Consider the following 21935-nt stretch of genomic DNA (forward strand, 5'->3'; position numbering starts at 1 on the left):
CTGGGATCTGTATGGGAGGTGTGTGTATCCATGTACTCCCAAAGTGACATGGAAAGTTGTGTCCTTTCATGGGTATATGTATTTTAGGGGGAGGGGTCCAACTGTTATTTTCAACAGATTTTTTTAAAGGAGTTTACAATTTAAAATAGGTTAAGAACTACAAAACTGCCTTCTTTATGGAATAATAAACACTTATTTAAACAGGGACCATTTTATTTATTTATTTAAAAATATTTTTATTGATTTCAGAGAGGGAGTGGGAGATAGAGACATCAATGATGATAATCACTGGTTGGCTGCCTCCTGCACACCCCACACTAGGGATCAAGCCCACAACCTGGGCATGTGCCATGACCTGGAATTGAACTGTGACCTCCTGGTTCATAGGTTGATGCTCAACCACAGCCATGCCAGTCAGGCCAGAGACCATTTTTAATAGATAGTAATCTTCCCATTGGATAAAAGTATTATTTGGAAGAACCTTTTTCATTCTCAGGTTCTAATATTTACACAATGAAAAATGATAAAATAAATCATCAGAATAAAAGCATAATATTCAAATTGACCAAATGACTGTCTGGACGACCTCCCAGATAACCATGCTATGACGCGCACTAACGCCAGACCAGCCAAGGCGGGTGCAATGCGATTCGTCAGGGGGCCCTGCCATCGCCCCACGATTGCCTCACAAAGGGTGGCCCAGGCCACCCTCTGCACAGCGATCGCCTCGACGAGAGAGGCCCAGGCCGGCCAAGTGATCACACCCCATGCCTGTTGCCTGCAGAGGGAGGTGACTTGGGGCAGGGGAGCGGGGGCAGTGCCACACAGATGGCAAGCAGTGGCAGTGGCAGGGGTGGGGCCAGCTGCCAACAGCCGGAGGAAGGAAAACCCCAATAGGCCCTGATTGCTGGCCAGGCCTAGGAACCCTACCCATGTGTCCCGGATTGGGAGAGGGCGCAGGCTGGGCTTAGGGACCCCTCCCATGCACAAATTTCCTGCACCAGGCCTCTAGTGTAATAATAAAAGAACAATTACTGAACACATTCCATGCTGGTTGTGATGCTAAATGCTTGACATGGGCTCTCATTTATCCTCACAGCCTCAGATGAGGGAGGCCCATCAAAAACTCAGAGACAAAGACACTTGCTGGAGGTCACCCTATGTAAGGGACAGAGCCAAGATTAGAACCCAAGAGGTCTGGCCCTAGAGCTGGTCTGCTAGTCCCCTTTGGATGGGTTTTTCATTGTCTTCATTTGGACTCAGTTTATGTCACTTGCCTGTATTTGTTCTCACCACAACTCACAGTGGCAACACTTGTACCTGCAAAGCTACTCTCTGTTTTTTATTTTTTCCTGTGTTAGTCTTGTTCTATCTGCACATTATCTTTGTGTTATGACTGTGCTTGAGTAAGAGTCTAATATTTATGGATTATTTGAACTTGATATTGAAAGGACCTGAAAGGAATTGTAGAGACAGGACAGGGAGTTTTAAGAATAAAAAAGGGTCCATGGAAGAGGAATGCATATATGGGGGCATTTTTGGGAGGAGACACAAAAATGCTTATCTTTTTTTTTTTTTTTTTTTTTTTTACAGAGAGGAAGGGAGAGAGATAGAGAGTTAGAAACATTGATGAGAGAGAAACATCGATCAGCTGCCTCCTGCACACCTCCTACTGTGCCGGCAACCAAGGTACATGCCCTTGATCGGAATCGAACCTGGGACCCTTCAGTCCGCAGGCCGACGCTCCATCCACTGAGCCAAACCGGTTTTGGCAAAAATGCTTATCTTACTCGTACAGAGGATAAAGAAATGCCACAGGATAAGGGGGGGAGGAAGACATACATTCACAGAAGATAAAAAAAAGTCACAAGAAGAGGGAAACATTTTCATACGCAGTGGTTCTCAACCTTCCTAATGCCGCGGCCCTTTAACACAGTTCCTCATGTTGTGGTGACCCCCAATTTCATTGTTACAAATTGAACATAATTAAAGCATAGTGATTAATCACAAAAACAATATGTAATTATATATGTGTTTTCCAATGGTCTTAGGTGACCCCTGTGAAAGGGGTCACAACCCACAGGTTGAGAACCGCTGGTAGAGGAATGTTGCAAGATAAGGGGAGAGGGTGGGGGCACCATGCGGGCTTTGAGCTTTGAAATGGATACTATGTAGCAGAGTGACCAATGAGGGGTCCTAAATTGAGGAAGGGTCCAATTAGAAAGGGTCAGAGTCAGACAAAAATCTACAGCATATATAAACCAGAGACAAAGAGACACGAGACAGATTTTAGATTTTTGGATTTAGATTTTTTTCCATTAGAGAGAGAGCAGACTTTTTCATTTTGGGTGCCCCTTCCCAGGGGTCCCTTTTGGGGACATCCCTGCCCAGATGGAGTTTGTATATGCTTCCAATAAACTTCCACGTTTTTATTAAAGAAAGCTGTTAGTCCACGAATTTATCCTTCATCTTTTGTCAGACAAGGACCCATTAGAAGAAGTCTGCAACCAGAACCCCACATTTCAATGTCATTTAAAGAGAGAGAGAGAGAGAGAGAGAGAGAAGAAGAAGAGAAGAAGAAGAAGAAGAAAAGAAGAAGAAGAAGAAGAAGAAGGAGGAGGAGAAAAAGAAGAAGAAGAAGGGAGAGAGAGAGAGAGAGAGAGAGAGAGAGAGAGAGAGAGAGAGATTATTAATTTTCTATTGCTACTGTGACAAATCACCTCAAACTTGGCTTGAAACAATACAAAATTATTTTCTGTTCTGTCAGTTAGAATTCCAGTATGGGTCTCATGGGGTTAAAATCAAGATGTTAGCAGGGTTGTCCTTCTTTCTGGAGGCCCCGGGGGGGGGGGGGGGGGAATGCTTCATTGCCATTTCCAGCTTCCTTGGCTGGGGGCTCCCCTCCCCCACCTTCAAAGCCAGCAGCAGTAGGTTGAGTCCTTATTACATTCCATCACTGGGATCTCCCTGTGATTATATTGGACTCACCCAAGTCATCGAGGATAAGCTCTCCATCTCAAAGTCCTTGATTTATCACATCTGCAAAATCCCCTTTCCTATGTTAGATAGCATCGTCACACATTCCAGGGATAAGATAAGGACATCCCTGTGGATCATTCTGAGGGACATCTCTGCCTACCACAGGCACCTGCTAAATACCAGGCACCGTTCCAGGGACCAGGACTGTAAGGCCGCTGAAAAATCCCCCTTCCCCCTAGACCAGCTTTTCCAGTAAGCTCTGGTTAATGTAAAGATTAAAGAGAACTTCCCCCTCCTGACCTTTCCCGTAAAGCTCTGGCGCCCTGATCTGGTCATAGCATAGTTATCTTATCACTCCTCGGGATCGGCCTGCGCATACCAGACCACCCTGGCCCCTTAGGAAATGAGTCAACTAACAACAAAGACCTGTCCCTGTAAAAGATGAAATATGAGTTAACTGGTAACCCAGTTCCCTGTTTTCCGGCCACCTGCGTGTGGTTTTTGCCTTTATAAACCCGTGTTCTGCAATTGCTCGGGGCTCCAGTCAGCAGCACTTCCTTTGTGTTGTTGCCTGCCTGCCTGAGAGCCCCTGCGCTGCGCTTGTAATAAAAATCCTCTTGCTCTTGCATCAAGCCTCGGTCTCTGCGTTTGACTTGGGGTCGTCGCCTCCTCTGCTGGACTCTCCGGGGGTCTTAGGGCCCAACATTTGGGGGCTCGTCCGGGATGAGGCGACCCCCTTCAAGCGCTGGGATCGGTCTTGGAGGTAAGCAGACTCCGGAGTCATTCAGTGTTTGTCTTGTCCTTTGTTCATTCTTAGTTTCGGTTTTTCAGGAAGACAGGGTGTCGGCTCCGTAAGGAGTCGGCTCCTCTGGTCGTAGGGGCTTCGGCCAGAAAAACTGTCACCCTGGGGGACGCCCCAGGATCGGGCGGTGACCAAGAGGTCTTGGTCACTTCAGGTTCTGGCTGTCCGGCAACGGGCACTCGCGTGTCCGGCCGGACTAGCATTAGGGAGGGATATCATCCCTCAGCGGCCGTTCTGTATCTGGGTAAATTCTTGTGGATCCGGTGTCTTGTCGCGTCATTGTTTGTTCTTTGTTTTTGTCTTTTACTCCTCTTCTCCCATCCAGGTAACATGGGCCACGGAAGCAGCACCCCTCTTTCTCTTACAGTAGCACACTGGACGGACGTCCGGAGTCGGGGACTCAATCTTTCCGTCAGTGTTAAGAAGGGTCCTTGGCAGACTTTCTGTTCATCCGACTGGCCAGCCCTAGGCGTGGGATGGCCAGCGGACGGGACTTTTGACCTGTCTATTATTTTTGCAGTAAAGAATAAGGTGTTCCAATCAGGCCCGGCGGGCCATCCAGACCAGCAGCCGTATATTGTCGTCTGGCAGGACCTGGTCCAGAACCCTCCCTCTTGGCTGAAACCCTGGCTGCCGTCCGGAACCTCCCGGGTTCTCGTGGCCCAGGCTCCTCCCGCCGCAGATCAGACGAAACGTCCCCTGGCAGATTCTCAAGCCGATCTTCTCCTCTTGGACTCTCCACCCCCTTACCCCTCTCCTCTCCAGCCAGAGCCGCCGGGGAGACCGGAGCCTTCAGCACCTCCTCCCGCCCCTCCAGCAGAGGGACCGGCCCAGGGAACCCGGAGTCAGAGGAGACATCCCGCGTCTCCAGATTCGACCGTAGCCTGCCCTCTCCGACCATACGGGCCTCCACCCCCCCGCGGAGACGATAATGAAACGGCTCCGCTCCAGCCACTCCAATACTGGCCCTTCTCCTCGGCAGACCTCTATAACTGGAAAACTAACCACCCTCCCTTTTCAGAGGATCCCCAGCGTCTAACGGGGCTGGTTGAGTCCCTTATGTTCTCTCACCAGCCCACTTGGGACGATTGTCAACAGCTTCTTCAGACTCTCTTTACTACAGAGGAAAGGGAGCGGATCCTCTTGGAGGCCCGGAAGAACGCCCCTGGCCCCGACGGCCGGCCGACTCTACTCCCTCATTTGGTGGATGCGGCCTTTCCTCTGGCCAGGCCGGACTGGGACTTCAACACGGCAGAAGGTAGGGAGCACCTGAAGGTCTACCGCCAGACACTAGTGGCCGGCCTCAGAGGGGCAGCTCGGCGCCCCACGAATTTGGCTAAGGTAAGAGAGGTCATACAGGGGCCCACTGAACCGCCTTCTGTTTTTCTCGAGCGATTAATGGAGGCGTTCAGACGGTACACCCCGTTTGACCCCACCTCGGAGGGGCAGAGGGCCTCAGTAGCTATGGCTTTCATAGGGCAGTCAGCATTAGATATTAAGAAAAAGCTGCAGAGACTTGAGGGATTGCAGGACTTTACCCTCCAAGATTTAGTTAAGGAAGCAGAGAAAGTGTACCATAAGAGGGAGACCGAGGAGGAAAAGGAGCAGCGGAAGGAGAGAGAGAGAGAGGAGAAGGAGGAGAAAAAGGAAAAAAGGGAAGAGCAGAGACTAACCCGTATCTTGGCCGCAGCAATAGAAGGGAGTAAGCCACAGGAGAGAGGAAAAGGAAGACAGGCAGGGGCCCTGGGCAACAGGCCACCGTTAAGGAAGAATCAATGTGCTTATTGCAAGGAAGAAGGACATTGGAAGCGGGAGTGCCCAAAGAGACTAGCAAAGAAGGCGCTGGCACTCCAGGAAGATAGTGATTGAAGAAGTCGGGGCTCGGATCCCCTCCCCGAGCCTAGGGTAACTCTTAAGGTGGAGGGGAAGCCTGTTAACTTTCTGGTAGACACAGGGGCCCAATATTCAGTTCTTAAGAAACCACTAGGACCAGTCTCCCAGAAGACCTCCTGGGTGATAGGGGCAACGGGAAATGAGCAATATTCCTGGACCACCACCCGGACAGTTGATCTAGGCACGGGAAGAGTGACTCATTCCTTCTTAGTAATACCCGAGTGTCCAGCCCCCCTTCTGGGAAGAGACTTGCTAACTAAAATGGGGGCTCAGATCACTTTCACCCCACGGGGGCCGACCCTGACCCAACATGGAGAGCCAATTACTCTCTTGACACTCCAGCTCGAAGACGAGCATCGGCTGTTTGAGAGTAATGTCCGAAAGGACGAGAGGATAGCGGGATGGTTACAGCAATACCCCAAAGCTTGGGCTGAAACCGCAGGGATGGGCTTAGCTACCGAACGGCCCCCCGTGATAGTAGAGCTTAAGTCCACTGCAACCCCGATTGCAGTACGACAGTACCCCATGGCAAAAGAAGCCTGGAGGGGGATCAAGGTTCATGTCCAACGCCTCCTACGCCTTGGAGTCCTCGTTAAGTGCCACTCCCCGTGGAACACCCCACTCCTCCCGGTAAAAAAGCCCGGAACTGATGACTACCGACCGGTGCAGGATTTAAGAGAAGTCAACAAGAGGGTACAGGATATTCATCCCACGGTCCCCAATCCTTACAATCTCTTAAGCTCTATCCCTCCGTCCCATGTGTGGTATTCAGTCCTAGACTTAAAAGATGCCTTCTTCTGCTTGAGATTGCATCCTGCCAGCCAGAATATTTTCGCCTTCGAGTGGAGAGACCCAGATTCGGGAATAACGGGGCAGCTGACTTGGACCCGACTTCCGCAAGGATTCAAAAATTCCCCCACTATCTTCGATGAGGCTCTTCATCAAGACCTGGCTGCTTTCCGTGCTGACCACCCGCAAGTCACCCTTCTCCAGTACGTGGATGACCTTCTCCTCGCCGGAGCTACTAAGGAGGACTGTGAAACAGGTACCGGGGCCTTGCTTTTAGAGCTCTCCCGCCTAGGATACCGGGTCTCGGCCAAGAAGGCCCAGATATGTCAGCGGAGAGTGACCTATTTAGGATACGCACTAGAAGGGGGAAAGAGGTGGCTCACTGAAGCCCGAAAAAGCACAGTCACCCAGATTCCCAGACCGCAGACCCCCCGGCAGGTACGCGAGTTCCTGGGAACAGCTGGATTCTGCCGCCTCTGGATTCCAGGTTTTGCAACCCTAGCGGAGCCCCTATACCCGCTGACAAAACAAGGGAACCCCTTCGAGTGGGGGGAGACTCATCAGAAAGCCTTTGACGACATTAAAAAGGCTCTTCTCTCGGCGCCGGCATTGGCCTTACCAGATGTGGCCAAGCCCTTCACTCTGTTCATAGATGAAAGAAAGGGAGTAGCCAGGGGGGTCCTAACTCAAACCTTAGGCCCCTGGAAGAGGCCGGTAGCCTATTTATCCAAGAGACTAGACCCAGTGGCTAGGGGGTGGCCAGGCTGTCTAAGAGCAATTGCAGCTACTGCCCTGCTTGTAAGAGATGCGGACAAACTTACCTTGGGGCAGAAACTAACTGTGGTGGCCCCACACACTCTCGAGAGTGTTATCCGGCAGCCACCGGACCGGTGGCTATCCAACGCCCGGATGACTCACTACCAGAGTCTCCTGCTAAGTGAAGATCGAATCCGCTTCGGGGCTCCGGTAGCTCTCAACCCAGCAACCTTACTACCGGAAGTAAATCCTGAGAGCAAAGAAGTCCTACACTCATGCCGTGACATTCTGGCAGAGGAAACAGGGCCGAGGAGAGACCTCAAAGATTCCCCCTTGCCAGAGCCTCAACTCACCTGGTACACGGATGGAAGCAGCTACCTCTATGAAGGTAAGAGGGTGGCGGGAGCGGCTGTGGTCAGCAAGGACCGGACTATCTGGGCTAGTAGCTTGCCCGAAGGGACTTCGGCCCAGAAGGCTGAATTAATTGCTCTGACACAGGCTCTCAGGCTGGCAGAGAGCAGCCGGGCTAATATTTATACTGACAGTCGTTATGCTTTTGCCACTGCTCATGTGCACGGGGCTATATACCGTCAGAGAGGTCTCCTCACCTCAGCAGGAAAGGAAATTAAAAATAAAAAGGAAATCCTCGACCTCCTAGAAGCCATTCATGCCCCCCAAGAGGTAGCTATTATCCATTGTCCCGGCCACCAGAAAGGGACCTCGGAAACAGCTATAGGAAACAGGAAAGCGGATGCCGAGGCAAGGCAGGCCGCTCTAGGGCCCCGGCTACTCGCCCTCGCTGTTGGCCCCGCAGCACCACAGCCAGAGACCCTCCACTACACCCTAGAGGAGGAAAAAGACCTGCTTAAAAGGCCAGAAAAATACCATAAGGACAAACTAGGAGTGTGGAGAACTGCAGGGGAAAAAATGGTAGTACCAAGGGCGGCAGCCACTGCCTACCTCCAACAACTGCATCGCCTTACCCACCTGGGGGCCAAACACCTCAGCTCCACCAGCCGGGCAACGGGACACTATGTCAAAGGACTCGATCGCCTTTCAGAAGAAGTAGTTAAGCAATGCAAGGCGTGTCAGCTGGTAAATGTACATTCATCCCAGGTCGGGACCGGACACAGGCTCAGGGGAGACCGGCCCGGGAGTTACTGGGAGGTGGATTTTACAGAAGTGAAGCCCGCTCGATACGGTTATAAATATCTTTTAGTTTTCATAGATACCTTCTCAGGTTGGGTAGAAGCCTTCCCTACCAAAAGAGAAACTGCAACTGTGGTCGCCAAGAAGATCTTAGAAGACATCTTTCCACGGTTTGGAATTCCTAAGGTAATTGGATCAGACAACGGTCCAGCTTTCGTTGCCCAGGTAAGTCAGGGAATGGCCAAGATACTAGGGGCGGATTGGAAATTGCATTGTGCTTACAGGCCCCAGAGTTCAGGTCAGGTAGAAAGAATGAATAGAACATTAAAAGAGGCTATGACTAAATTGTCCTTAGAGACTGGCGTGGCAGACTGGACGGTCCTCCTTCCCTTTGCCCTTTTCCGCGCGCGAAACACCCCAGGCCCCTTGGGGGTGACACCTTTCGAGGTTTTGTTTGGGGCCCCTCCGCCCCTAGCCGCTGACCCTTGGTCCGTGCCCACAGACACTCACACCCCTCAATCCCTGCTTGCCAGGCTGAAGGCCCTCGAGACTGTCCAGAAGGAGGTGTGGACTCCCCTGGCCGCCCTCTACCAACCAGGAGAACTGCAAGTCCCCCACCAGTTCCAGGTCGGAGACTTTGTGTACATCAGACGCCATCGGGCCGCTAATCTCGAGCCGAGGTGGAAGGGACCCCACCTGGTATTGCTGACAACCCCAACAGCGGTCAAGGTAGACGGTGTAGCTGCTTGGATCCACGCCTCCCACGTCAAGCGGGCACCCCCATCAGACGACACCGATCATGGATGGACTGTGGAGAAGACAGACAACCCTCTCAAGCTACGGATTTGCCGCCGCCCTCTTCCTGCTGAGCCTGCCGCTGATAAGTAGCAACCCCCATGCCCCAAAGAGACTAACTTGGAGGGTAATGTCCCCCCACACCGGACAGACGGCCTGGTCGGTCACCAATATAGCACCTAAAGGGACATGGTGGCCAGACTTAACGCCAGACCTCTGCGCTATGGCAGCAGGATACAGACTATGGGACCTCCCTGAGAGAACAGTAGAAGAGACTAAAGCAGGTATAGAGACCCGAGCTTACATAGGAAAAGGAAGAGATTTGCAATTTGGAGTTCACTGTAGTTATCTGGGGGCCCGTGAGCGTCTTACGATGACCCAATTCTATGTATGCCCCAAAGACAGGCAGGGACATAGAAAGAATTGTGGATCTGAACGAGAGTATTTCTGTGCAGAATGGGGATGTGAGACAACTGGTACTGGATATTGGATCAGAGGGCCCCCCGAGTGGGACCTCATCCAGGTTCGGAGAAATGAGAGCCAAACCTCCGGACATAGGGGTTGGGTTAACGCCCTGAATATCTCCTTCACCTCAGCTGGGCGGTCATACGACCTAAACAAGTGGCGCTGGGGAGTGACATGGGGGATCCGGCTGTATAAGGACCAACATGATGATGGCCTCCTTTTTAAGATAAGATTAGATGTACAGGATTACAGGCCACCAGTTGCAGTAGGACCCAACACCGTCTTGTCCAGCCGGCAGCTCCCCACGAAAGAAAGGCCTCTTGCCACCACCACCGTGGCAGGAACTAGCCCAGCCTCCAGGGAGGAACAGGCCAACCCCATAGAACTAGAGACAAACTCAGGTCAGAGGCTATTAGGCTTGGTAGAGGGGGCCTTTAGTTCTTTAAACATGTCCAAGTCTAACCTAACTGAGTCTTGCTGGCTCTGCCTAACTACAGGGCCCCCCTACTATGAGGGCATAGCCTTCCAGGGAAACTATACCAACACCACCAGCCATGACCACTGTTCGTGGGGACAGCAGGGGAAGTTGACCCTTACTGAGGTCTCAGGGCAAGGCACATGTATAGGACAAGTGCCAAAGGACCGCCAGCATCTCTGCAAGGAGAACCTGGCATATCCCTCCTCTGCAAGCTATTACTTAGTGCCCCCAACAGGGGGATGGTGGGCCTGTAGTACGGGACTTACTCCATGTTTAGCAGCCCAGGCCTTTAACCGTTCTCAAGATTATTGTATCCTTGTCCAACTAGTCCCCAGGATCATGTATTATCAAGCTAATGCATTTGAAAAAGAATTTGACTCCTATTCTCCTTCCCATCGGGATAAACGGGAACTTGTTTCACTGACCTTGGCTGCTCTCCTAGGTCTAGGGGTCGCGGCAGGAGTAGGAACAGGGACAACAGCCCTCATTAAAGGCCCCACCTATACTGAGGAGCTCAGAGCTGCTATAGATGAAGACCTCAAACATATAGAGCACTCCATAACTAAACTTGAGGAGTCTCTAACCTCTCTGTCTGAAGTAGTCCTACAAAATAGGAGAGGACTAGATCTCCTATTCTTAAAGGAGGGAGGGCTGTGTGCAGCTCTCAGGGAACAATGCTGTTTCTACGCTGATCATTCAGGGGTGATAAAGGATTCCATGTCAAAACTTAGGGAGAGATTAGAAACTCGCAAAAGAGAGCGAGAGGCCAAGCAAGGCTGGTTTGAAAGTTGGTTTAACAGCTCACCGTGGTTCACAACCCTGATATCCTCTCTCGTGGGACCCCTGATCATTTTACTCCTCCTTTTGACATTCGGGCCATGCATAGTAAACCGCTTAATCGCCTTCATCCAGGACCGGATTAGTGCAGTTCAGGTAATGGTCCTCCAACAGCGGTATCAGCCTGTACCCTCAAACGTTAGCCTGTAGTTCCATGATTGGAACTTCCCACAAGAAAAGGGGGGAATGTAAGGCCGCTGAAAAATCCCCCTTCCCCCTAGACCAGCTTTTCCAGTAAGCTCTGGTTAATGTAAAGATTAAAGAGAACTTCCCCCTCCTGACCTTTCCCGTAAAGCTCTGGCGCCCTGATCTGGTCATAGCATAGTTATCTTATCACTCCTCGGGATCGGCCTGCGCATACCAGACCACCCTGGCCCCTTAGGAAATGAGTCAACTAACAACAAAGACCTGTCCCTGTAAAAGATGAAATATGAGTTAACTGGTAACCCAGTTCCCTGTTTTCCGGCCACCTGCGTGTGGTTTTTGCCTTTATAAACCCGTGTTCTGCAATTGCTCGGGGCTCCAGTCAGCAGCACTTCCTTTGTGTTGTTGCCTGCCTGCCTGAGAGCCCCTGCGCTGCGCTTGTAATAAAAATCCTCTTGCTCTTGCATCAAGCCTCGGTCTCTGCGTTTGACTTGGGGTCGTCGCCTCCTCTGCTGGACTCTCCGGGGGTCTTAGGGCCCAACAGGACAAAACACAACCCCTTCCCTAGAGGAGATGATTGCGGCTGATGGAGTATTTAGATGGATGAGGGAAGAACAACATGTGCTATGGCAGAAGTGTGATCAACTATAACACTCTGGAGAGAACAACCCCCTGCGGTCAAGGATGAAGCAGAAAAAAAATGTGGCTCGAGAATTAGAACTGTTCTTGACTTTTTCCTATGACTTTATCACCTTCCATCCAGGTTTTGAGACTCTGGGATATTCAGCACCAGCTGTGCATCCAGAGGATAGCGTGCTCTTTCCCCCAAAGCCAGGACTTCAGATGCCTCTTCCACTTTGATGAAGCCCACGGTCGACTTTTCATCTCATGTAATCACCAGCTGGCACTGTTGGCCATGGAACGGGAAGCCAGCAAGAGGGTGAAAAGCCACAAGAGCGCTGTCACTTGTGTTCTTTACCATTCAGGCTTGAGGCAGGTAAGGATGCTGTTCTTTCACCCTCCCAAGGTAGCTCCATATCCAGAGGCTATTTCCTTAATTCCATCCAAGGTCACTGAGGACAGATATAGAAAAAACAAAAACAAAAAACGTGGCAAGGAATTGAATAGGCATGTGCTTTTCTGCAACACTGTGTGTTCAGGTGGTTTTGAAGATGATTCCATTTTCAGCCAGTGACCACAGCAGCACTGACAGAATTATAAGGAGTGATGATATTCCAGCTCACACAAACACAACATTACCGGATCGAACTTACCTTTGTTACCTGCTAGCTTGGGTCCCGATGGCAAATGCAGGTAAACCTGGCTGGAGAATTTTCTTTTATGAACACCATCTTCCTGTATCCCCATGGAAAGCTCTGAAATATGCATGCCATGTAATTAGCAGGGATCCATTTTGCCAGCATATTTTACACCAGAGGCTCGCAGTGGCAGCCCGGAATGTATTCATAATAAAATGATTCAGTTAAATGCGGTGCCACTTGCTATGCAGCTTGAGTGTTGTCTCCTCACCACTTTAATGACGCTCTGCAGCCTTTGCTCATGGGAGTGCTACCTGCATGTCAATGACCAAGCCGGCTCCCCTGGGCAGAGCCTTCTCAGTGGGCAGGAGGGGCAAGCCTGGGGGTATTGGGGAGGGAGCGGCACCCATCTCCCGCCAGGATCACTTCAGGCCCTATTGTAACAGCACAGCAGGAGCCCAGTATCCAGCTTTGGGCCAATTAAACAAGAACTCCAGCTCATTCTTTCCTTCTGCAGAAGCCTCTGCAGTCAGGCAGACAGGAGCAGTTCAGATCTTGTGCAGGGGGCGGAAAGCTCTTTGTTAGTAATGAGCAGTGTGTCATGTCACTACTTCAAACATTGTTTCCTGGTTATTCTAGGAGATAAAAATCCCTTACGCGACAATCCATTTTGAATTCCATCTGGGGGAAATGTTCCCCCGTAAATGTTTTACTGAACTTTATGAAGGCAACCGGTTAATTCGGCTCCCCGGTGGCCGCTGAGCGATGTATTTGTTTCCAGGAGAACATTATGCTAATTGAGATCTGCAAAGTTAAACCGCGAGGCTTGTGCTTAGATGCTAAGATCCTGCATTGCCTGGCCGTAAGATGAGCCATATTCCCTGAGGAATTCAGGAAATGGGACCCAAAGGAGTTCTGGAATTTTCTACTTGGGACAGGAGATAAAGCCACGATAACAAATAGATGCGAGTTTTAGGCAAGGATAGAATATGTGCATGTGGTATATGATGTAGGGAGAATCACTGTACAATTCCGTGTGCACACCTCTTTGTTTTCACTGTTAATAGCATAAATAATTAAAAGCATTGATACATATATAAAGCACATAGAGCTGTGCACCACATACATAAGTGCTTTCTATTAGCTGCTAAGCTATAAAGAAACACTTTTGTGCTGTATTCCATTTTTTAATTATGAAAATGTATTGGCAGTCAAGAGAAAGAAAACAATATCACCCACAGTCCCATAAACCAGTGATATTTGTTACTTCAGAGTAATTAGACAAAGCAAATAAAACAGTTTTGAAGAAATACCAGGAGCCAGGACTGAGGGACACTATTTATTTCAGAGAGGAAGGGAGAGAGAGATAGAAACATCAGTGATGAAAGAGAATCCTTGATTGGCTGCCTCTGCACGCCCCCTACTGGGGATCGAGTCCCCAACCCAGGCATGTGCCCTTGGCTGGAATGAACTCAGGACCCTTCAGTCCACAGGCGGAGGCTCTATCCACTGAACCAAACCAGCTAGGGCAAGACTCCAGTCTTTAAGGGCAGGTCCAGGGTGTCTTCCTGGTGCTCATTGCTCGGTAGGTCCTCACGCAGGATTGTGGAATAAAAATGGGGAAGCAGCCAGGTGACCCTCACAAGGCAAGAGTGGAGCTGAGGGTAATGAAGTAGAGGTAAGAGCTACCCATGGCAAGTGATCAGTTCCTCCCGGGGCTGGGGAGGTGGCATTCAGCAGAGCCCTGAAGCCAGAGTGGAATCTTTAAGCTGAGAAGGAAGTAGTTCCAGACAGAAACCGCAATGCGAGCACCTGCCAAGCGGCTTGAGCACTCAGTGCATTTACGGGGAGGGGTTCATGCTGGCGTGGCCAGTTGGGGAAGGCTTGGCAGATGTTGGCCTTGACGCAGTAAAGGGAGCTGAGAGCCAGATGGTGAAGGTCATTCACCGGCCATACCACAGTCTGGTCTTGGAGAAAATTATTGCTTAAACCTGGGGTTAAAACACTAATTCTTAGCGTGATCTCGGACCCCAGGGGACTCAGATCCTTTCAGGGAATCTGGGAGATCAAAACTATTTTAATCATAATTTTAACTTGTTTTTTGCTTTTTACTCTCATTGTGTCATTAGTGTATAGAGGAGTTTTCTAGAAGCTACGTGATGAGCGATGATATCATTGCTGTGATGTCCAAAGGAATGTGTGCTTCTTATTACTGTGTTTTAATAAATTCTTAGTGTAAATCTCTAATGTAAATTATCTATCTATCTGTCTATCATCATCTACCTATCCATTTCTTCCATATAAATAAAAGTTATTTGAATTCTTCAATAATTTTAAGAGTATAAAGGGACCTCAAGACCACAAGTTTTGAGACACTTTGGGTTAGAGAAATCAGAGTTCAAATGTTGGGCAGATTATTTACCATGTCTAAGCTTCAGTTTATTCACTTTTGAAAATGTGTGTGTGTGTGTGTGCACGCGCTTGTGGGTCACAGACATAACAGTGGCAGCACGTATCTCTCCTGCATCCCTGTTTATGGCCTCCTTTCAGAAGCAGTTCCTTCCTCCCAGCAGCCAGCCCTACAGGCTCCCCCATACCTCGCAGGTGGAGCGTTGAAGCTTTATCACACCTCTTTTGCTTGTTAACGTCTCCGTATTCGTTCATCTTTATTTAACCAGCCATCATGTGAAAGCAGATGTTAGGAAGGGTTAGAAGATGGATTGGGCTTTGTCCCTACCCTGCTTATCTTCAGGAACATCCCCTGAGGGGAGGAAGTTGTCCTATCCATTCTCAGCCATTGCCATTCCTGCTCATAAACATTCAGGTATAGGGGTCCTCTCAGCTCCCTGAGTCTCCCTGGCCATGCTTATCTCGCCCCTCTCAGAGCACTGGTCACATCTGGAGTTGTTTTCTAGTTGAACACTTAGCTCAACTCTCATTTTTCTCTCCTCCTATGTTTTTGGTATAAGGAAAGATCCTTGTCTTCCACTTCTGTATTTTCCAACAACGCCTAACATTCTTCTGAGCACTGAATGGATGCTCAGTTGCTAAATTATTGCCATTTCTCATCCCAAGTTCAAAAGGAACCCATGCTTTTTTCAGTCCACTGACCCTTGATCTTTGGTTTTCTGGTTTTAAGCCTCTGTTGAGGACTTCCCGTTTGTCTGAAATTAATGGAAAACCTTTTTTCTGTTGTCATTTCAGCATAGAGCTGACATGTTAGTGTTACTTAATTCTATTTGATTCTGGTGGAGGCCTAACATAATCCCTCTATACAAGCAACTTGGCACATTTCTGTGACTTTTCTTTATCTTCCTGACTTTTGGCACCCTGGCATCCCTAATCTAAGGAAGGGATGGTGAGCCATGCAAAGCCTCTTACAGAGAACCGCGTGCTTTGTCACACCCTGCGAAGATTGCCCTCACAGCTGGCGGCAGAACAAGTTGGGACAGCGTGAGGGAGTCCCTGGAATGTGCAATTTTAAAAGCATCAAAGTCACTCAGTATCCTGGAGGTAGTTCTAATACACTGTCTTTGCAGTGAGCTCTTAAATGAAGCTTTAAAAAAAACACCCAAGGATTTTAGGAACCTTTAAAAATGTATTTGTAGCTATAAACAGGAATAGATAAAGTTTCAGAGTTATCACGGTGGCTCTCATCCTAATGATGTGGGCTAATGTGCTTCTGTAAAATAGGTAATGTTTCAGTTGGTTTTGCACCTAGGACATGCTTAGGGTCAGGCTAGACATTCAGGTGTCATCAAATTTTAACAGACAATACATTACATAGTTTTGTTTTTTTAAAAACATTACATGCTTATTATAAGATGTTGAAACAATGCAACAAAGCTCAAATAAGAAGCTAAATATCATCAGGTTCTAAATATCTCTCTGTGCATAGACTATTTTGCATAAATATTCTGTAATCTACTTTTTTATTTTATAATAGGTTGAAATGTATTTCCCTGTTCCCAAATGTAGCTCTAGTTCATCATTTGTAAAAGGCAGTACATATCCCACTGTAGATATGTATCATCATTTACTGATCCATTTGCCTTGATGAGAGTTTCGCTATTACGATTTTTTTTTTGTACATAACTATATTCACAGTCACGACTTTATCTCTCTCAGGTAAAATCTTAGGAATGACTTTCTAGCTTAAAAGATATGCATACTATATAATTTGGTATACAAATTGCTTCCCATAATTTTACCATTTTATCCAGTCTCCAAGAGGAAACATATTAATCACATCCATGGTTACATAAAGAAACTTGTCAGACAATGCTGCTGGCTGCGTCCAGCAGGCCTCCTGAGACCCTGGGTGGGTTTCATAGTCCAACACGGGAGGTTGGGTTTGGAAATTTGAAGACTCGACCTTCTTTACCTCATCCAGACTGATACTGTTTCTTGAAGACAACTCTCACATTATCACAAGAAACATCATTCCTGAAAAATGACCCTTGGGTGTTATTTTTTGGTACCAGTGCCCCTCCTGTCCTCTTTTCTATGCACCATTATTTTGGGGAATTGAGATTTTTGAGAATCTAAACAATTCAATTTGTAGTTCCCTTGGTAATTATAAAATGTGAGAAAAGGGAGGCTGACAAACGTAAGGGAAATTTATCTCCATCTTACAAGACATTAGTCCTCTGTGGTGCTTGTATTTAGGGCAAGATCGATGCGTTTCTCTTTTGAACAGAACTGTATGAACACTAATGGAAGCTTTCTCTCTGCCTGCCTTCTAGCTGGGCTCCAAGTGACCTCCATTCTGTTAGCTTGGCTTTTCTTCACTAGCCGGCTTAAGGCTTTACTTGGTTTCATGTCAATCCTGAGCCTATGAGGCCTAATCACTAGCTGGAGACATGTGAAGTAAGTACCCTAGTCTTAAGGTTACACCAAACCATACACACACATGCACATACATACACACCCATGTTAATTTAAATGTGATTAGCTTGGAAGGAATAACACATTTCAGTGTTATAAAACTCATAAGAACAATAGGATATACTGTCAAAGTTTCCTCTCATCCCTGTTGTCTACCTACCCAGTTTCCCAGTTTCCCTTTTAGGAGGCAACCAGTTCTATGACTTCAATGAGGCCCCTGCAAGGGCTTTATATATATATTGCCTCTGCCTGGTTGCTTAGTGGTTAGAGCAGCAGCCAGAGGACCAAAGGGTCTCTGGGTCGATTCCCAGTTAGGGGCATGTATCTTTTTTTTTTTTTTTTTATAAATATATTTTATTGATTTTTTACAGAGAGGAAGGGAGAGAGATAGAGAGTTAGAAACATCGATGAGAGAGAAACATCGATCAGCTGCCTCCTGCACATCTCCTACTGGGGATATGCCCGCAACCCAGGTGCATGCCCTTGACCGGAATCGAACCTGGGACCTCTCAGTCCGCAGGCCGACGCTCTATCCACTGAGCCAAACCGGTTTTGGCGGGGGGCATGTATCTTGATTGCAGGTTTGATCCCTGGCCCTGATCAGGATGCCTGAGGGAGGCAACCAATCATTGTGTTTCTCTCACATCAATGTTTCTAGCTCTCTCTCTCTCTCCCCACTCCCCCCCCCCACCTCTTCCCTTTCTCTCTCACTAAAAATCTATCATCAGGTGAAGATTAAAATTTTTTTAAATATATATGTAATTATTAATTTTAAGAACATAGTATTTTAAATGCTGTTACACAAATGGTAGCATATTACATTGCCCTGTACATTGATTTTTCACCTAATGCTACAGCTTAAAGATCATTTCATCACATTACCTACAGAGCATGCTCTTTCTTTTTCACAGCTCTATGCTACTCCATTACATGGGTCTACCAAACTTTTTATTAATCAGTTCTTATAGGCATTGATGGTAATTCTGATATTTTTCTATTTCAAGTAATGTAGTAGTTTTAACCTTGAGCATACAAATTTTAGCACAAGTGAGGGTATATCTGTGCGATCAATTCCTAGAACTGGTCAGAAACTATTTATGTCAGAAACCTTGATAGATATTGTTAAATGTTCACCAAAAAGCTGCGTTAAATCTATCAGCAGGATAGAAGAGGACCCTGCAAGCATGGCAATTATGAATAAAGCTGCTAAACATCTGTGTGCAGGTTTTTGTGTGCACATAAATTTTCAACTCTTTGGGTTAGATATCAAGGAGCCCCATTGTTGAATTTTGAGTTCTGTATAAATTTGGGATAACAGTACCTGAAGAATGTGTCTTTTAAGAATATTTACTTTAAGTCTGTGGCTCATCTTTTCATTCCCTGGACAGTGTGTATTGCAGAGCAGAGATTTTTAAATTGAATGAAATTCAGTTTATAAGGTTTGGTTTGTTTTGTTTTGTATGTAGGTCTGTGATCCATTCTGAGTTAGAGTTTATGAAGGCGATACAGTCTTTCTAGATTCATTTTTTAACAAGTGGAGTTCCAGTAGTTTCAGCACCATTTATTGAAAAGACTGTCTGTTCTCCATCGTATTGCCTTTGCTTCTTTGTCAAAGATCAGTTCATTATATTCATGTGGGTCTATTTTTGGTTTCTCTCTATTCTGTTCCAGTGATCTATTGTCTATTCTTTTGCTGATACCACACTGCCTTGATTATTGCAGCTTTATAGTAAGTTATGAGGTTGGGCAGTGTCAGTCTTCTGATTTTGTTCTGATCCTGAAATATACTGTGTTGGCTCATCTGGGTCTTTGGCTTCTCTATATAAACTTGTTTAGAATCAGTGCTGTCTATTTTTACCCATTAGAGCTCTTAGCATATTCATAATAGTTATTTTTAATTTCATGATATGAGAATTCAAACATCCTTGCCCTGTCTGAGTCTGATGTTTGCTCTGTATCCTCAGACTGAGTCTCTTGCCATTTAGTATGTTTTATATTTTTTTCATAGTTGGACATGATGTACTGAGTAAAAGCAACTTCTGTAAATAGGCCTTTAGCAATGTGGTGGTGAGGTGTGGGGGGCGGTGAAGCCTCTTAGAATCCAATGAGTAGGTAGGTCTCAGACCTTCAGTGAGCCTGTGCCTCTGGACTGTGACCTTCACATATCCTTCTCCATTGTCCCTCCTCCCCCTTGAATAGAACAGGAAGGCGAGAGGCAGCTGGACTTCGGTATTGCCCTTCCCCAGGTCAGTTAGCCTCTGATAAACACTAGGTTAGGGTCTGGTTAAATAGTTTTTCCTGAGGACAGACCTTGTTAAGATGAAAGGAGTACTCTGACGTATTTCAAAATACTTTCGCCTGCCCATGCCTGGAGTATGAGGGTTTTTTTTTTTTCTTCAATATTTAAGGGAGAACCCTGGTCAATGTCCTCAAAAGAAAACATAAAATTATGGGGCTCCCCTATGACTGGCTTCCGTTGGAACTTTTAGCTCTCAGACTTGTCCACTTGGAGCCTGCAGCAATTTGTCAATGGCAGTTCCCATTTCCCTATCTTGGCATTGCTGCCCGGGAGTTTTCAGTTCATGAGTTTTGCTGTGGTAAGGGGTGACTTTATTTGCCTAGATCTTTCTGATTTGGGGGGCAGCGATTTGCCCTGTGACCTCATTTGTTACATTGATCTAAGAAGAATTGTTGGTTTTTCAGTTTGCTCAGCTTTTTACTTATTGTTGGGATGGAGTGAGAAATTTCAAACACGCAGAATCAGAACCTGGGAGCTATTTTTTGAAGTAGTTTTTTTTCCTTAGCTATTTCTTTACAGTGTTAGAGGTGGTGGGATTTTAGAGTCAGAGTGCCCAGTCTTTACATTGAGAAAGTTATTTAATTTATCTATGCAACTGTGTTTTTTTAAATCTAGAAAATAAGAATTATAATACCTCCCTTATAGGTGTTCTGTAAAGGATGGAAGGATATTGTGTATCAAGACACACAGAACAAAGCAAGAGCAAAAGATAAATAATTATTAATCAAAAAACGGGAAATGATATTTCTCTGACTTTGTCCCCTGGTGTCTGTGGGTGCCAGGTGACCTTGGCAGTGTTTTGAATGTCTGTACAATGATCACAGGTGGGTGCACGCGGCCCCCGGCCCTTCCCCTCACACTGCCGAAGCCTTGCCAGCCTTTCTTGCCAGTCCTTGAACAAGCCAAGGACACTGCGCCTCAGGGCCTTTGCATTGCTCTTTCCTTTGCCTGGAACTCTCTTCACTCAGGTATCTTCATAGCTTCCTCCTTCACCTCAGCCATGTCTTTCCTCAAATGAGTCCTTCTAAGAGCCCCCGATTTTGTACCAACTCCCAATGATCTCTACCCACTTCTCAGTTATATGTTTTCATAATGCTTCATATACATATACATATATATATCTGTGTGTGTGTGTGTGTGTGTGTGTGTGTGTGTGTGTGTGTGTGTAAATTTCTTCAATATTTTCTAATCTGGTTGCATCTCTCCTCCCTTCCCGCACTAGATAGAAGGGCAGAAATTTTTCACTGATATATTTCCAATGCCTCCACCCTGTGTCTCTCCTATTATAAGGTGTTCCATAAATTTAAGGAATGAATTACAAATTAATCTAAGAAGAGGTGATATCTAATAAATAAGATTTATAAATGGAGAATCACTGCCTTAAAATATTCAAATCCTTTGTCTGTATCAGTATTCAGAGATATTATCATTCTCCTCACCTCGCTACTTTCTGAGATATAACTTCAGAGATTTGATGCAAAACAGAAATAAAGGATAAAACCTACTTTATATTATGGGACTTTAGTAAACAGCACTGACTAAAAAAAAGGAAGAAAGAAAAGAGCAATTAAATCAAATGTCCTGATCCCATGGTAGCTAGCAACATCCCCTGCTGCAATTTTTGATTCCTCTTGCTTAGACCTAGGACTTGGGATGTATCTGAAAAAAGAGCTAAAACGCTGACTGTTGTTGGAAAAGCAAGAAGACAATTAGGGGACGTGAATACAATGTCACATTTCTTAGTATTGGCTGATTGGCTGTGACAGCCTCAGTGAGAGAGATGAAAAGACCCGTACATTCCTAAACAGCTGTTAACTCAGGTACAGAAGGTGGCGAGTGCTCCCATCAGAACAACCATTTGCTCACGAGGTGCAATAGCACTGCAGTGTAGTTATAGAAATAGGCCTATTTCTGCTCTGCAACCCCCAGGGTCTGGCCCGCATGGGCTGATGCGCAGCAGCCAGGAATAAAGTGAAAACTTAAAGAGATTTGATGTCATCAGGACGTGACATATGAATGTGGTGCCAATCCCTCTTCCTGGGCTTTCTGACCAATCAAAACAGCTTGCTAAAGATAAAGTGCCCTCCATCCTGCAGTCAAACCACTTCCTTCATCTGCCAAGTGATGTTAAATGCACTCGTCTCTCACTAAACTCTGCAAGCCTTTTCACCTGCTTTTTAATTCTTGTTTGCTGACATTGTCATAGATGGTAGATGTTGGTTAATAGTGGTTGTATGTTGTGACATAGTCAGTTGTTGTTTTTCAATGCATTGTTTTTGAGAAGCCTTCTCCTTAAGACAGATTGCCATAAAATTAAATTTGACTGACTATATACTGTTCTCCTTATTGATTCAGATTTCATGAGGAATTGTTAAATGAGCACAAAAAAGTGCTGAAAACTGA

The 21935-nt window shown here is 46.8% G+C and overlaps 1 protein-coding gene across 1 annotated transcript in view; it reads left to right on the top strand.

Annotated features, from left to right (window-relative positions):
• Positions 1–21935, top strand: part of WDR49 (WD repeat domain 49) — a 142458-nt gene that overhangs the window by 51440 nt on the left and 69083 nt on the right. The window contains exon 7 of the mRNA XM_036350561.1: positions 11851–12084. Coding sequence (XP_036206454.1) covers positions 11851–12084 — 234 coding nt within the window. The remainder of the gene's footprint in view (positions 1–11850; positions 12085–21935) is intronic.

This window comes from Myotis myotis, unplaced genomic scaffold, assembly GCF_014108235.1.
Source record: "Myotis myotis isolate mMyoMyo1 unplaced genomic scaffold, mMyoMyo1.p scaffold_m19_p_2, whole genome shotgun sequence".
NCBI classification, from domain to species: domain Eukaryota; kingdom Metazoa; phylum Chordata; class Mammalia; order Chiroptera; family Vespertilionidae; genus Myotis; species Myotis myotis.